The sequence below is a fragment of the Gastrolobium bilobum genome, unplaced genomic scaffold (assembly GCF_033153095.1).
Source record: "Gastrolobium bilobum isolate Gb01-03AN ecotype WA unplaced genomic scaffold, APGP_CSIRO_Gbil_v1 utg16899, whole genome shotgun sequence".
Classification (NCBI taxonomy): Eukaryota; Viridiplantae; Streptophyta; class Magnoliopsida; order Fabales; family Fabaceae; genus Gastrolobium; species Gastrolobium bilobum.
The window spans coordinates 66083-82964 of NW_026897411.1; the positions used below are offsets into that span (position 1 = coordinate 66083).

At 32.2% G+C, this 16882-nt stretch overlaps 1 protein-coding gene across 3 annotated transcripts; it reads right to left on the minus strand.

Moving 5' to 3' along the window:
- Positions 1-1316: 1316 nt before the first annotated feature.
- Positions 1317-8733, minus strand: LOC133306753 (homeobox-leucine zipper protein HDG2). Of its 3 annotated transcripts, XM_061507127.1 has the most exons (13): positions 8399-8733; positions 7673-7947; positions 6915-7129; positions 6695-6812; positions 6391-6579; positions 5678-6121; positions 5472-5573; positions 4810-5010; positions 4527-4701; positions 4152-4423; positions 3207-3302; positions 2699-3091; positions 1317-1958 (listed from the first exon to the last, which is right to left on the minus strand). In XM_061507127.1, exons 2-12 carry the CDS (start codon positions 7772-7774, stop codon positions 2723-2725), a joined length of 2283 nt encoding a protein of 760 aa, XP_061363111.1. In that variant the 5' UTR covers positions 7775-7947; positions 8399-8733; the 3' UTR covers positions 1317-1958; positions 2699-2722. The 3 variants fall into 3 exon arrangements, with proteins under 3 accessions (XP_061363111.1, XP_061363113.1, XP_061363112.1); XM_061507129.1 differs by lacking the exon at positions 8399-8733 and having other exon boundaries at positions 6915-7173; positions 7673-7810; XM_061507128.1 differs by lacking the exon at positions 8399-8733 and having other exon boundaries at positions 6915-7173; positions 7655-7803.
- Between the last annotated feature and the right edge of the window lie 8149 nt (positions 8734-16882).

Genomic DNA, 16882 nt, shown 5'->3' on the forward strand with positions numbered 1-16882 from the left:
CTTAAACTGTTTTTCCATATTAATTTTTACAATTGTCATTTTCAAAATAAAAGTTATAGAATGTTATTAACAGTCAACATTAAAATTATGGTTATTTTTAAATACAATAATTTACATCAAAATCTAAAATATTTATAATTTTTCAACAAAAGTTGTAAGTAATTAAGCAATATACAATTCTTTAGTAAAAAAGAATTTGATTATTACAAGAATTCTATTTGAGAGATTATATTTGTAAAAATTAATATTTATGTATATTCTTTATTGATAAATGTTTTATTTATCTGGTAACAAATTATCATAAAATAATCCTTTAAAGGTAGAAACGGTTATAATAGAGCGACTTATAAGAATCACGTAACAAATTAAAGTTGTTTCGACTTTTTAGTAGTAATTACTGTAACCACTCTAAATAAGTTTGTATAAACAATATTTAACACCCCAAGAAGTAGGTTGCATAGAAAACTAATCTCATCATATGTTTTGATACTAGGACTAGAAAACTCTTCTATTATTGACAAACACTCCAATTTGATTAGGGACTATGATTTTTTACACGACCTGCTAACAAGAAATGTAAACAACATGAAAAATTCATGTTTGGGTCGATTCGTTTTCAAATTCATGCTGCAAAAAATTGATACGAAAAAATTCATATCATATTATGTGTCAACCCATAAATATAAAATTGACTCTGGTTAATTTTCTTACATATTATTCACGTTGTATCATTTCAATACGACATTGATGAAAATAACATTCAGTATAAAGTTATTCATGTCTTTTTGTGTCGTATCAACTCGCATAATAAATAATACACTTTGAGGATGACGAGTTATATTGTGTTGGCCATGTCATGTCAATATACGTAATAAGCAACACACTTTAAAGTTGACAAATTGTAGTGTTCGTGTCAACCTCCAAAATAAATGAGGTGTTCAAGGTGATTTATTTCAAATTTATATTTTGTTCGTGTTACTCGAATTGTTTTATCACCACTAAGTTCCATACATTTGCAATTGATTTGAAAATTTTTGCTATAAATAAATTGTACAAAATATTCTTACACTTCCTTTTATATAAACCTTTTATAGTAAAAAGGAAGAGAGAAAACCTTCTCTTCTTTCTCTCACCTATTTTTTTAAATAAAAATAGGTATGAAATGAAAGCATATGCATCAAAATAACATAACTCTAAATTTTACTGATTCCCTTTGTAGGTAAGTCCTTGGTCAAAAAGAGGGCACATTATACATTAATAGCAAAACCATATGTGACGCCGTACACGTCTTTCATAAGTTAATAATCTGCCCATAATATAATTAAGGGAACTTAACCCTTTTACCTCTGTTACTAAATGATGCTCCCAAACATTTTCTTTTTCAAGTGACACATTACCACCTAGCTAGGGTGGCTCTTCAACATTTTGGTCACAAATGACCAATACAAAATAATAAATCATGGCGACATCTATGTCACCGAATGAGACTTGGCAAAATGGACGCAACATCCATTTCAAGACCTTAAAAAGGATAAAACCGGTGTCGTAAGAAATTAACCACATTGTGCTAGTGGTGATGCAAGCTTCCCATTTACTAGCTAGTACTAGTGCATGATCTAAGACGCAAATCACAAATGGAAGAAGGAACATAAGAGGTTACGGTAAAGCTACAGGCTAATCAACGAAAAAGGTAACACTAATTAACCATAAATATATAGTCTTTTAGAAGGTGTAGAGAAGCAAGTTCTTAATTTAAGCTCATATAGCATTTTACTATATCCAGGGAAGTCAATTCCCGAACCTTAATCCTCCCAGCACTTTGTTGAGATGCTGAGAAGGGATCATGCAAGGTGCGCTCTTGACTTCTCCCCTTCCTTTTTATATCAGCCGAAGTTTCCAACACCTTCTGATTCTCCAAAATGCAATATTGCACCCACCCCCTTTGTCCTTCTTCTAAACTGCATCAGAGTTAACCATATAAAGAGACCATAAAAATGAAGAGTCAGAATAAGAATCAGGTCTGAACAACAAAGAATTAATTTCATAAGCAAAACTAATATGGGCCCGAATTTTTTTTTTTTACAACAACCGATTATAACTATGTATTTTTGGGAATACATAATTAAAATTTTAAACTTATTTTTTTTTTTTCTCTTCGGAAGTTGTCTGCTGACAAAGAGAAAGAGAAAAAAAAATATTTTCTGATTATAACTATGTAATGCTGCAAAAAAATTTTTTTGCAACAACATAAAAAATACATTTCTCAGCTAATTAATATATATATATTAGTAACGGATTCGAATCCGTTACTTTTCAGTCACAAAGAAATGAATTTACCACTTTTCTTGGTTCGACCTCTTAATAAGAAAAGGCAAAAAAATTTGCTAATCTACATTATTTGATAGACGCCCTGGGACTTAAATAAATTAGAAAACATAACCTTATAGAGTACTTAGTACATAATAATTATAAAAATTCATTACATGACAATAATATATCTCACTCCCACAACTGCATGTCTAGCATCAAAACAGACTATAATTTTAAAGAATGATCAACTAAACAGTATAACTAATTAATGAAGCAAGAGAAAATCTCAAATTATTAAGGTGCAAAGTAAAACATGAAACAAATGTCAAATTAAGCTAAGATATAGTGTTTAATTAGGAGTTTTAGCTGGATACTCTCGTGTTCTTACCACATGTTCCATTGGTCTTGAAACTCAAGTAGTTTCACCTGATAAAGAAGCCTTAATTCTCTCAACAGTGCATGCAATAAGATTATTAACAGTAGCAACAGATCCAAGAGACAACTTTGCAGTTGGAACTGAATCAACCAATATTTGAAATGCAACAGTCAAGAGAGATCCACCATGATGACCAGTTTCACCAAGGCCACCACCATGTGTTGTGGTCCCATCTGGGAGTATAGCAAATCCTGAAGGAAGAAGAGCTACATAATCTGGGTCTCCTCCATTTAGAACTACATTCATTGCAACAATATCAACAGGAGCATATATAACAAAAGAGCCCGTTGAGTCGGTGCAACTCTCTTGTAATATCAACATGTTGCTCTGGCTTGAATTTGCACTCTGTAAGAATATTGTAATATATTTCAGTCTAACTTTCACTTAGTTTGACTGGAAATGGAAGATAGTGTTTTGATAAAATTGATAAACAGTGAATAGGACGATAAGATCAACATACATTCACCCGAAGTAGAGAGACACAATTTCCGGTATCTCTTCCATTAGCAATATGTGCCATTTCTTGGATAACTCCACCGTTGGAAAGAATATCCCACTGTTTTCAAGGAGCTAAAATAGTTAGACCAATCATAAAATAGAGAATTTAATCAAAATAAAGATGAAGGGACTAGGGGGAGTAATATTTTTTTTTGGTACACCGATCCTAGTTACCTCTTTGAGGCGAGTCAGCACCCCAGTGTACCCACAAGCTATGAGACTAATCTCGAGTTGGGGCTAGTTAAAGTTCTTTATCCCTCTTCAAATATGTATTTAGTGGGAATCGAACTCAGATTCTCTTTCCAAACGAGACAGAGAGTAATATTAATCGACAAATTAACTATTCAAGAATTTAATTGGCCTTTTGTACATTTTATATCATTTTTTAGTGTCTTAAATATTTTACAGTTAAAAGTTAACTCTTCTATTTGCTAACTTCGTTCTTAAATTTTTGTTTATTTAAAAAACTAAGGAACGCTTTCAGTAAAACAACATTGACGTAAATATCCAAAATTATGAAATTAAAAATTTCCAGAGAGATTATATCCTGCGAAATTAATTTGTAAAAAGTCAAATGACATTAAAATAAAAAAAGGAACAAAGTTTTATCTAAAGGTCTCGGACCTTCATTAAAAACCGGAGTCTGTATCATACTATCTTTGGCAATTTGAAAAAGATGTATAGAATTCAAATTATGTGATAATTGAGTGTAGATATTAGACCTATGACAACTAAATATTATGGGTACTTCATATGAATATATAGATACATAATGCAGCCATCTAAGCAATGTTACTAAATCAAGGATGCCTAATACCTATGAGTACACAATAATGCAGCCCAATACTTTAGGTAAGAAGATAATAATTGGGTGCATAATTGTTGCCTTTTTGAATTCTTAATTTACCTCACTTCTGGAGTTCTCATCACGGAGAAATTCAAAAACTCTTTTGGGTGGCACTGGAAGCCAAAAAGAAGTTGCAGCACTGAGAACAATACCAGGAGGCCTTCCAGGGTCATCTATACTCTTACGAGTCATGACCCTTACATCATCAGCACCAGTCCCAGATAGTGTTGTCCATGTGTGAGCAGTAGAAGCACTCACTCCAGCACAAAAGCTTATAACCATTCTCTCAGCCAGTTTCAACATACTCTTCCTCCCATCTTGGTTTGTTATCACTATATATTATTCAAATATTATAAAGGGTTAATTACTACTTAATTAAGAAAATGACCATCTTTAAAAAAAATAAAAAAAATTGAGAGTATTCATTTATTATACCTCCAACATCTAAGGTGGGAATGTTTGTTGCCATTGCACTAGCAAGCCTTTCACATTGTCTATCTAAGGTTGCAATCCAACGTTTTGCACCAAATGCTTGTCCAGAGCTAACAAGCTGCTTGTATAGATTATGAACCCCTCTATCATCCACTTCTACATGCTCAACCCAAATGACCTACAACATAATTAAGATTAGCCACACATTGAGTATAAAAATAAATACCAAATGCAACCACAAGGCTTATTAATCTTTCGAGAATATATATGATATATACATTCTAACCTTTGAGTAGCCATTAGGCATTTCTTGAATTAAGCAACCAGAAGGCCTTCTTCTACATCTTGCCGAAGGACTAGGGCGCAAATTATCCAAAGACACATCAACCACTGCCCAAGTTCCGTCTGCGTGCTGCTTACAATACCTTACGAAATAACTCTCACGAGTTGGCACAAGAGGTGAAGGTACTTGTAATTCAGCCGTCATCTGCAGAGTCAAATATATAATTGAATTGTGTATTTATTTCCAATTTTGGAAAATAATTATTAGAATAATTTATTTTTAATATATATAATCAAACTAATGTAGTTAGTCCCACACATTAATCAGATGATATTAGTCCCCCACGTCAATCGTAGTCCCATGTTTATTAAGTGTGAAACTAACTATATTTAGTTTAAGGGGAAGGATCCGTTTACAAACTTTTTTGAATTTTTTTTACAAATTACACTATGTTCTCTCGGGAGAACATAGTAAAACTAGTGTTCTCCCGAAAAAATATAGTGTAGTTTGTAAGAATTTGTAAACAAAAAAATTTGTAAATATAACATGCTCCTTAGTTTAATGGTATCTTTCAAAAGTATATTATTCAGAAAATTTATTTTTCAAACCCATCATTACTTTTGTTTTCACATGAGAAAATGGATGTTCTATGAATTAATATATACCACTTGCAAGGCACCGTTGTAGTTCCCCGCCACTCCTGTTGATAGCACTTCTAATGTCATTGCTCTTGAGACGATACCAGAGAAAACTGTGGACCATTGGTTCTTAAAACCACCAATAGAGTTATACAATGTCAAAGACTAGAAAATTAAAATATTGCAAAAGTTTTAACTAATAATGTGAGATTAGAAAGCCTATATATATGTACCACATCCATGAGAATCTCAACAAGGTTAACATGGTTCATGATAACAACAGCGATTTCTCGTGAAGCTTCACACTTAAAGCCAGCAGGTTTTGGACCAATTCCTCGAGGAAAGGACCTAATATATTCATCCTCGTTGAGAACTGTGGTGGTTCCATCCAGTGTAGTCAACCAAAGAGGCTCACCCATTTGTGCCATTCCTATGAGCTCTTCCATAGCAGCAACAGCTAGCTCTATTATTATTGGTTTATCAGCTTCAGAGGGTCCAGTTATTGACCTAAGAAGATCTCCAGCTCCAAACATATCCTCACCAATGCCTTGTTGACCACCAAAACTTCCAATCCCAAGTTCTAAAGGACGTGGAGGAACAGATGAAGGGGAAAGAAGTGGATAACTCACCACTGGCTTCCCCACATACTTAGCAGCAATAGCAGAAATCCTATCAATCTGAAGATAATTAACACCAAAGACAAAGGTTAAAAAAATCATCAACAACCAAACACCATTGGCACAAGTGATAAGGAGCTTGTATCCCTTAACCAAAGGTCTCGAGTTCGAACTCTGGAAATGAAAAAAATAATTTTGAGAGAGCCAGCTCCTATATAGGATCCAACAATGCTCGAGCTGAACTAGTTCGAAGGATGAATCAATTAGGGAGACAAAAAAATATCAAGAAATAAAGTTGGAGAAATTTCTCCAATTATATATTCTCATACCTCTTCTCTTAGTCGAGCATTTTCGAGCCTAAGGTGATGTTCATCAAATGACATTTCTCCTATAGCGGTTGGTCCACCACAGTTAGGACATGAAGCGTTGCTAAGAGCTTCCCTATACCTCATGTTATCAGCTCGAAGCTTCTCATTTTCGGTTCTAAGTTGTGTATTCTCATGTCGCTCATGTTGTGTCTGTAACAAAAACAAAACAAAAAAACACCATACTCTTCATTAGCCAACTCATAAAAAGCCACACGTAAAGGGGTCCCCTTTTTTTTTTTTTCTTTGTATCAACCAAAACACGAACCTTCATCTGAGTACGCTTGTTCTGGAACCAAAACTTGACCTGTAATGGTTCTAACCCTAACTCTCTGCTCAGTTCCTTCCTTTGCTTGTCATCAGGGTGAGGACACTCCTTAAAGAAACTGAATGAACAAAATCATTTTTTTTTTTTTAAAAAAAATTAAATTTTAAATTGCAATATATATATTAAAAAAAGATGGGTCTAGTTTGGGTAAGCTTATTACGCTTCCATTTCCTGGATCTGGTGCTGTGTGTGACGGTGGTAGCGCTTCTTCTTGGGGCGAGGATCTTGGTCTTCGCCGGAGGCACCTTCATGGTTTTCACTACCGGACTTGGTGGCACTGTCAAAGTCATCGTCGCGGATTCTAGGGACATCGCTCTCTGAAGTGTTCTGAGGCATGTCCAATGGGTGGAGCTGACCAGCTTCCATTAGGTTTGGCTGGAACATATCTACAGATCTTTAAGATTCCCAAGGTTTTCAATCTAACAAAAACAATATCACATATATAGTATTTATTGTATAGTATATACTTCACTTAAAAAAAATTAAAAAAAATTAAACCATGAAAAATTAAACATGAACAACTTTTTTATTATTACTTTTCTAATTAACATATATGTGTAGATAAACAAAGGAGAAGTACTTGATGAGCAAAATTTTTAATTAAACACTCGGATTTAACTAGATTGATGTTTTCGAGAAGAGTAAGAAGAAGGAAAGGAATGACGCGGTTTTAGAACATCGAGAATGATATTTCCATTTCCACCGGTAAAATATAAGAGAGAGTTTGATTCACACTGAGACCAAATTTGACTTTAAGAAAAAAAAAGACTTTTTTTTTTTGTTTTTTGTTTTGGAAGGATAAAGTCAAAGAGAGTAAACGACACACATTAATCAAATTAGCATCGGAATCAGGACCATAATTAAGGTGATGAGAAAAATAAGAAGAAATTGAAGAGGTACCTCAAGTGAAGCACTGACCTGGCCAAGAGAGAGCCCTGAAGATAATCCAAACCCACCAACGCTTCCAATCATCGATGGCATGTTTCTCGCCGGAATCATTACATGTACACCGGCTAGCATACTTCACAAACAAAAAAACAACAACCGCCGCTATATAAAACAATTCAATTTTTGTTTTTCTTTTTTTGCTTTTTCTGAGATCCTTAAATATGATGAAGAGCTTCAGATGTTGAGGTCTTTCTTAATTAGATTCTGTGAGCTCTGGAGGTGTCGCAAACAAGGCTAACGTGTCTCTACAAAAAAGAAAACATAAGCAATTTCAAAAACTCATACTCAAAAACGTGACTTCAGAGGAAAAAAAAAAGAGAGTGAGAAAAAGAAAAAGTGGGGTAGGGGTCTCATATTTTTCATTTGTCCTTACAATTCCCTGAAACAAATGCGCTTTATATATGACATAATTAAATAATGAAGAGAAAGAAACTATTCAAGATTTTTCTGATACTACAAATCAACCCAAGAAAAATTAATAAAATGAAGATCTTGGTTGTGTATATATATATATGTGTGTGTAAATATATGGTAAACCTACCGTTCCTTGCATATTCTAGCAACCCTAGAGAGAATTTGAAGAAGAAAAAATTGTGAAAACAGTATCACCGATTTCGTTTTGAGAAGAAATCAATGATCTGACAGCTGTGTGAACGAGAAATGAAATGAACCTTGTGCAATGAATTTTCCACTTACCAGTGGGTGGTAGTTGCTGGAGATACTAGCTGCTAGAACAAGATAAAATATTTAGATCTACTTTTTTGGGGGGCTATAAGCCTTGGTACCCTCAAATAAAAAAAAAAGGGACCCTTTTGAAATGTGCATATGAGAAAAGAAGGCTTTTGAGGCAGTTATGGAAAGCTGCTTTTATGGTAACCAGCGAAAGCTTGATGTGTGTTGTGATGGTCTAGCCCAAAAAAGCTTGTTTACATGGAGGAATACTGGAACGAGAGAAAGAAGATGATGGAGAATAAGAGAAGACAAAGAAACTGAAAGGAAAGAAAAAAGAGGGAAACGGATGGAGAAAAATGTGGCAGTGATGAGTTATTGCTGAGGGTATTGAGATGGTGCAATTGCATTTAATGGCGGGCTAAGAGGTGTAATTGCTATATAGAGAGAGAGAGAGAGAGAGAGAGAGACTTTTTTTTTTAGTGTAATTTTTTTTTGCCCTTGTGAGAGTTGATGGTGAGCAACGAATGACGGCTACCAAACTCATTAGTTTTACTCATCTCTATTGCTTTCCATATATCATACTGAATTTACTAATTCACATACTGTCCTATGATATATACTGTAACTAGTCTACATTCGTATCTCTGGAACTTAATTTTTATTTTTTCTTTTAAGAAATAAGTATATCATACATGTGTATTATTGTAAACATTTATTGTTTATGGATGGGAGATGTGAAGCTTTTTGTTTTTCGAATAGTATAAACATTTTTTATGCTCGGCTGCTAGTATTAACTTTGAAAACGCATATTCTGGATGCTGCATATCCCAGGAAATTTTGGTTAATTGTTAGCCTATTATTACAACACTGAAAATATTGCTACCATGATGGTATAAAATTAGAATGTTATATTACTGGGTTCGCTTTTTTTACGGTTAATGTAGATAAGTTATCTGCAGTAAGCCTAATACGACGTCGTTTTGGTGCGGAAGTCATGGTGTTTTTATAATTTTAATTTATTTTAGGGTTATTATAGTCTTTATAATTATAATTTTTTAATCTTTCAATTCCAAAACGACACGTTTTGGAAGAAAATGCAGATGACTTATCTGCATTAACTGCAGAAATATTTTTCTGTATATTATTTTATGAAAATATTTATTATTATTACTATTATTATTATTATTTATTTATTTTTCATTTTTTTGGGGGGACTTTATGTTGGATATATTAATAATATAATTTAATAATATGTTCACATACAAGACTAATGAGTGAGAACATGATTATTTGGATCCATATAGAGTGAAGTTCAGTAGCTCGTATTATCTTTAAGGTTTCTTAAACTGAAAATAACACTATTGAACATTTCAAATTTGATGTCTCTTAGTATAATACTTCATGTATCAACCTACTTCTAAACTCTTCTCTCTCAAACCTATAACTATAACCTCCAACACTTTAATTATATTTTCTGCCTGCCTTTCTTCTTCTTTAATTATTACCGAAATTATCACATTTTTCATGGTATCAAGAAATGTGTCCCCGGCAGGGATTTATGTGAAGTGTCTTATACAATTTATATGGTAAAACTGTTAATTACATAACATGTTGCCCATCATGTTATTTGTCTTACAAGTTATCATTCCTCGTTTGTTGTGGGATAAATGACCCTTTATAGTAGCATCCCTCCCATCTTTCTTTCGTGTTGGGAAATCACCGATTAAAATACATGAAATATCAAGGACGATGGTGTCAAATATCCTTTCAAGTAACACTTGAGAGTAAATACTCTCTACACACGTATTCTCAAAGGATAACATATAAGTGAATTAATTTATTCATACAATACAGCGGTTATTCATATTTATTTCATTTCTCTAGGACCATGGTCTATGACTTAATTAATAATTTGCTAAAGTAATGTGTGTTATTTGCCTTACATCATCCATGTTAATGCCGTTGAATAATACCCTGATAATACGTTTGATTTTCGATTCCCATGATACGTCGAAAGTATCATGACATCACATATATTGATGCCGGTGGTTTTGGCCTTTTGGACAAGAAAACGGGTTTTCTCTTGCTATCTCTCTCTCTCTCTTCTTTGTTTAGACTCATCTTGCTTTTTAATTTCAATATACTGTTGCCGTATAATTAATAATTGGTTGTAGCCAATTCTTCTGAAGGAATTAGATCATAAAAAGTATACTACATATCTGTTCGTTTCCATGTATACACGGAATAATGTTTTTTAAGTACATATAGTGTGCTTTGAAACCAAAATATTTGGTGAAATAAATGAACCAAACAACGTTGATCATTAATAATGACTTCGGTATTAAATTACAACTCTGTCAAGATACAATATCATTGTCAGTTATAACGAAGAGGAAAGGCATTTGTAGGGTGTATTTAGCACTTGCATTATCACGAAACACGTACATATACATAATGCATTTATTAGAGGAGAAAGCTTGAATATATTAAAGACAAATTGTATAAATATGCAAGGAAAACATGAAATCCGCCTGTGGCGCAAATGAGGGAAAACATCTCCTAATTTATGATCCATTTCAATATATATATATATATATATATATATATATATATATATATATATATAAAGAAAAAAAAATTTATGAATATCATGTTACATGACACAAGATATTTTTCTACTGACTTAAAACGGTGTGAGATTCATTTTATTTATTTATTTTTTCAGTGGAACCCAATGATTATTTGTATATATGGCATGACACATCTAGTGTCATGTAATATATACTCATAAAACCCATATATAAAAAGTGTTAGGTTTGTTACCATGTGTCACAAAATAAAAATAATAGACATTTCTCAATTAAATGATGAAAAATGAAAATTAACAGTCAAGAGAGGAGTTATGACCGTCTACGAGATTTTACTGACTATCATCAATTAGAGGAATATAAAAGGAAACACCATTCTCCTAAAAAATCATAATAGATTATCTTTATTACTTAAATCATAAAGTATTAATTGAAAATAGCAATGTTATATCCTCCTGTTCAATGCTTCTACATCCCTAAAATTACTTAAAACAATAAGTATTAAATAAAAAGTAAAAACACATAATATCCTAGAAACGTATAAAAGACATTTAATATTTTATTCTTTAAGATTATTAAGTGGATCTGAAATTACGAGTTTGCTATATCTTTCTAAAACATTTTCCCAATAATCTCTCCTACTAGTTAATTAAAAAATTTAAATAAAAAATCAATGCATTTATATTTGTTTGCATTAGAAGTATTTAATTTTATTTATTTATTAATTATGAGGAGTATTGGGAATATTAATTAAAAATTTGTAATTATTTTAAAATTATCTGAATCGAAAATGAAAAAGGATTTAATATTATGAGAATCATTAAGAAGATTTATTAAAAGGAAATAGAGTTACGATTTTATTAACTAGTGTCCTAAGTGCACTAACTAAGGAATTAAAAAACGATCAAGTGGTTCATACTTGATTCCTCTCAAATAAGTTCTTGAGTTCAAGTATTTGTGAACCCAAAAATTTCTTTATGAGTGCTAGCTCTACCATGATACGTAAAGAACCATTGTAACTCAAAGTCTTAAGATGTTAGGTGAAGACTTTTTTTAATAATTTATATTATTCTCTAATCTAATAATTAAGTAAAGATGAGAGATACTTATTTTTCATTTTTAAATTTAAATAATTTGAAATATTTTATGAGAATGAATATAAGTCATGATTAGAAGGCTACAGGACTCATTTTAAAATTTCTTGATAAATAAATGTTTACTTAAAATGAATTTAAAATTAGTTTACCTTTTCATTTAATTCCCTTCCAATCTTCTCCATAAATGGAACATTGAAAAAAACGAGACGTTAGAGAAAACACAATAATCATGATTTTCAGAAATGGGCGTATAACGGGGAATCTTATATTTAAAAAAAAAAAAATTGTTTACAAAATATATTACGTACTCCATGGAATACACTTATCTTAATTTAGTGTGCTCCACAAAGTATATGTAGTATAGTTTGTAAATAAAAAATTTATAAATATAATCTACTTAGATTTTATATATTTATATAAAATGGATGTGTTCGTGTACGTTACATAATTATCGCGTTCAATTCCTGATCATAAAAGCTTCCTAGGACTTTTAATTAAGTTAGATTAGCTAGGCATTTGCATCTTAAAAATGAGAGAGAGTACATATATGTACTCTTTGTTGATAGAGAGAAGGTAAAATCGATAGAGATCTAGAAAAGAAAAGAGTTGCAAAGGAAGCTTCATAAATTCACTAGGGTTTGCTTGAGAGTGACTGTAATTTTATTTATTTATTTATTTATTTATTTTGGGAGGAGTGAAAAGAAAGGTAGGGTTTGGGGTTATAAGATGAGTTGGTTTTGACATAGTTGAGGAGTGGACCTAATCATCATAAGATTCCCATTCATTTTATCAGGCAAAGACAGGGACTTTCCCCATTGAAAGCACAGCACACGCTCTTCCCTGCAAGTTTGCTTCCTATATTAATGGCTCTGAGCCACGCAAGCTGGCTCTGCAATGCCTCAATGCAAACGCCATTTACTACACTCATGTTTATCTTGCATCTCTTCACCTACGTACGTATATTCTTTAGTTATTATTATTATTATTCATTTGTGTTTCATTCAAACAAACAAAAATTCAAATATGTAATATTTTTAAAAGGAGTTGAAAATAAAAAAAAGGAAGGTTTTTATTGAAGAGCGTGAAAGGATGGGGGGCCTTGGCATATGTTTGGGGTTGTGATGGAATGAAATGGTCCCTGGCTGCCTCGGTAGAGAGAGAGAGAGAGAGAGATGATAAAAAGATTAGCCAATTATTTAGGGCAAAGTCAAACGCTGCGTTTAGTTGGATAAAGAAATATCTAGCACACCAGCCAGTCGCAAGGGAGAGAGAGTTGGGGTGGGTCCTCCAATTTATTGGTGTTAGTGTAGCTGTAAGAGTTAGGACTTTTAGGACTATATATGAGATTTGAGAGATGAGAACTTGGAGGGTACAATACAACTTTGCTTAGGTCAAACTCCCTTCAGTAATATTTTTTTATTTTTTAAGGTTATTGGTATTTGGTATGCTATTCTGCGGTTAGGGTTTGCTCTTGTTCCAATTAAGTTCCAATTTACAGTTGTGTAGGACAAAAATGGATATCACATATCATATTATATATATATAGACCAATATATTTATGTTCAATTTTTATTTTGTTTATAATAAATAGGCATTGCCGACTCAAACAAGAGTTTAATTTTAATACATTCGGTAAAAAAAATTATATTAATATCCGATATTATTTTAACACCTCATTATTTAATTTTCATTAAGTTAACATATTATTTATTTATTGATGAATATTGATCGATCCAATAGAGATTGAGCTAGACCATACACGGTTAAGCTCGATTCAATAGTAATCTAGCTAGGTCTTCTCGAATGAATGTTGTTGAGAGATATTTCTATGGGATATTTTGCGAGATGGAAAATCTGATGTTGGGTTGTTTTGTTTAGATGGGACAAATGTGAGGGGGGTACTTTTAAGGCACTCTGACACTCAAATTGGTATTTAATCAATGAGCTTTATTAATGATGGATTAGATGATCATACATGTACTTCAAGCCTATGTTATATAATAGTTGATTGTCTTACTTATGTCGCTCTAGTATGATGGCATTCAACTTTATTGGTGGACAGAAGCGACTCCTGCAAGCTATCTCGTGTGTAGGAAGCTGATTTGTGAGGTATGTCGTCTAGGTGTAGCTTGAACCAGATGTATGTCCCTTAATTATTGGCTATTAAGGTAGTTGTAGAGTTTTAAGCCCTTGATACCATAATTGTATGCGCATGAGATGAATTAACAAGTGACAAATGTGTTTCTTTAGTGTTGCGACTCGGCAAGTGCATCGGTCGTTAAGTAATAAAAGTGTACCGAAGTACGAGATCATTCCCATGAGGATTGATTTCAAACACTAATTCGCTAATTACGGTTTAGTTGGACAATCAAGATTGAGATTGAAAACAATTAATAACATGCGAATTAAAATCCAGAATTTAAAAGCAATTAAGAAGATGAGTTGATTTAAAGATTTAAAACAAGCGTAGTTAGGGTTTCGGCTTCCCCCAATATCCTCTTTATGCAATGAATTAAACTGTCAAGAATCCGTTCTTAAAATATTGTCAATCAATTCTTTCTAAGTTAATTAGGACTCAATTCCTTGTTACCCTAAATCTATGTGATCTTAGAAGAATCCTAGTTCCCCGGTTATACCCCAAGAAAACATGCATGAAGATCAAGAATTTAAAGATTGCACAATTATCCTATGTCTATCCCTAGATCACAACGATTGTGATAAATTTACCAAGTCAGGGTTCATGCACCAACATCCATATTGTCATACAATTCCCCTAAATCAATCTATAAGGAACAAACTCATAAAAAGCATTAAAGACAAATAAATTTATTCAAATATAAAAAGAAAAGAATTCAGAGACAAATTAATTCAAAGCATACGATTCAATTGGGTTTCATCTACCCCTAATTACATACATACTGAATTGAAAAACAATAATAAAGAAAAGAGAACCTCAAGCCTCTATTGGTGTGATGTTGACTTGGTTCCTCAGTGCTCCAATGCTCCATAACAGGATTTCTCCTTCAGGTCTTTGTGTAATTCCTTAGTGTGTCTGTGAATTCATGTATTTCCTTGACCCTCAGTTTCTTATTTATAATCATTGAAGCCATATCTTTTAATTTTCCATCCAATCTCCCCATGAATCTCTATCAATTCCCAATCAAATATTTATTGTTTCCATTTTTATTCAAGATACTGCAGATTGGGCTGATTAAGCTCGTGTTGGGCGCTCAAGTGCGCTACATGGTGCTGGAGCGCGCTTCTACATATAATTTTCTTGAAAGTGTCTGCCCAAACGCGCTCGAGCGTGCTCCTCGATGGGAATTCTGGTTGTCTTGGGCGCTCGAGCGTGTTGTTGGGCGCTAACGTGCTCCTTTGACATTTGACGTGCACTATTTGGGCTTCCTTTGGTTCATATTGAGCTGCAACTCTTTGTTATGATTTATTTATCACTTCTTAGCACCAATTAGTGTGATTTTACCTTTCAAAATGCACATAAAATCAAAATGTTAGCTCAAATTCCCATCTTATGGTTTGTATGATGTAAAACCTTGAATTCCATGCAATCTACTATATATTTCATGTATAATTTAGCCTGAAAAAACATGATAAACCAAGGGTTTATCACTTAGCCTTTACGTTTTAGCTGTTGGGCCTCTTGGTCTATTTATGTGTTGGTTCTTACATCACATAATTAAGATAGATTTAGATCAAATAAAAAATATTAAAACAATCAAATTTATTAAATAATATACCAACAAATCATTAAAAGATACATTACCATTCTTTAAGATTAAATTTCTAAAGCAACGTCTATCAAAACAAAATCTAAAGAAATACTTTCCAAAATTGCAAAGTAATTAATGTTATAGAAGTTAGCCCTGGTTAAAACATAAATTGAGCTTTTAGGGCTTGTTTGTGAATCACTTTTAGTGGAAGGAAGATGAGGGTTTTATTTATATCTTCTCTTATTTGTGAGTTTAAAAAAAAGGGAAAAGTGTTTGTCATTTTAAATGACGGGAAGTTATGTTATTTTAAGAGAGATACAAACACAGAAAATTTGAATTTTAAATTAAAAAAAACCATCCACTTCCTCTCTCCCATGATTTCCATTTTTCTGTGTCTATCTCTCTCCTAAAATGACATAACTTATATCATTTAAAATGACAAACACCAAACCCTTAAAAAAAATGGGAGAAGGAAATTGGGAATTTTAGTAAAATTCTCAAAAACCCTTCTTACCCTTAAAATTAAAGTTTCCCTAATTTGCGGTGTTTGAGGGAGAAAATATTTGAAATTATTTATCTATCATTATCATTAAATTGTGAAAAATATATAAGTGTGAATTATTTTTTAAATATGACACCACTAGAAAAGTCCCAAGAACCCACGAAATTTATCAACGGAAAATATTTTGTCGAAAATAGTGACAGAATTTATGACGAAAATTATATTCCGTCGAAAATAGAGAAGAAATTTTTTTCCATCGAAGCAAAAGACGAAATTAGAGACGAAAAAATATATGGTCATAATCACTGATTGAAATTTTCGGCGAAAAAAAATTCAATCAAAATTCTTGATGGAATCTAAATTATATCGAAAGTTTTGAGGGAAAACTTTTATGTCAAAACTTTGGACGAAATTCTTTTTTCCGTCGAAACTTTCAATGGAATTTTATTTTAGTAAAAAAAAGTTAAAAAAATCATTTTTGTCAAAACTTTTGACGGAAACTAAATTCCATTGAAAAAACAATTTTGTTGAAAACTTCAAATGAGATTTTTGCTGTAAAAAAAAAAAACATGTCATCAATCCCCGTGAAATTT

Bases quoted from the DNA above. Each gene is read 5' to 3' on its own strand.
- LOC133306753 (XM_061507127.1), bottom strand. From the start codon at position 7,774: ATGCTAGCCGGTGTACATGTAATGATTCCGGCGAGAAACATGCCATCG. The intron at 6,122-6,390 runs GTATGAGAATAT...AATTATCTTCAG, and splicing joins ATGCTCGACTAAGAGAAGAG to ATTGATAGGATTTCTGCTAT. The intron at 4,424-4,526 runs GTATAATAAATG...AATAATATATAG, and splicing joins TCCCACCTTAGATGTTGGAG to TGATAACAAACCAAGATGGG.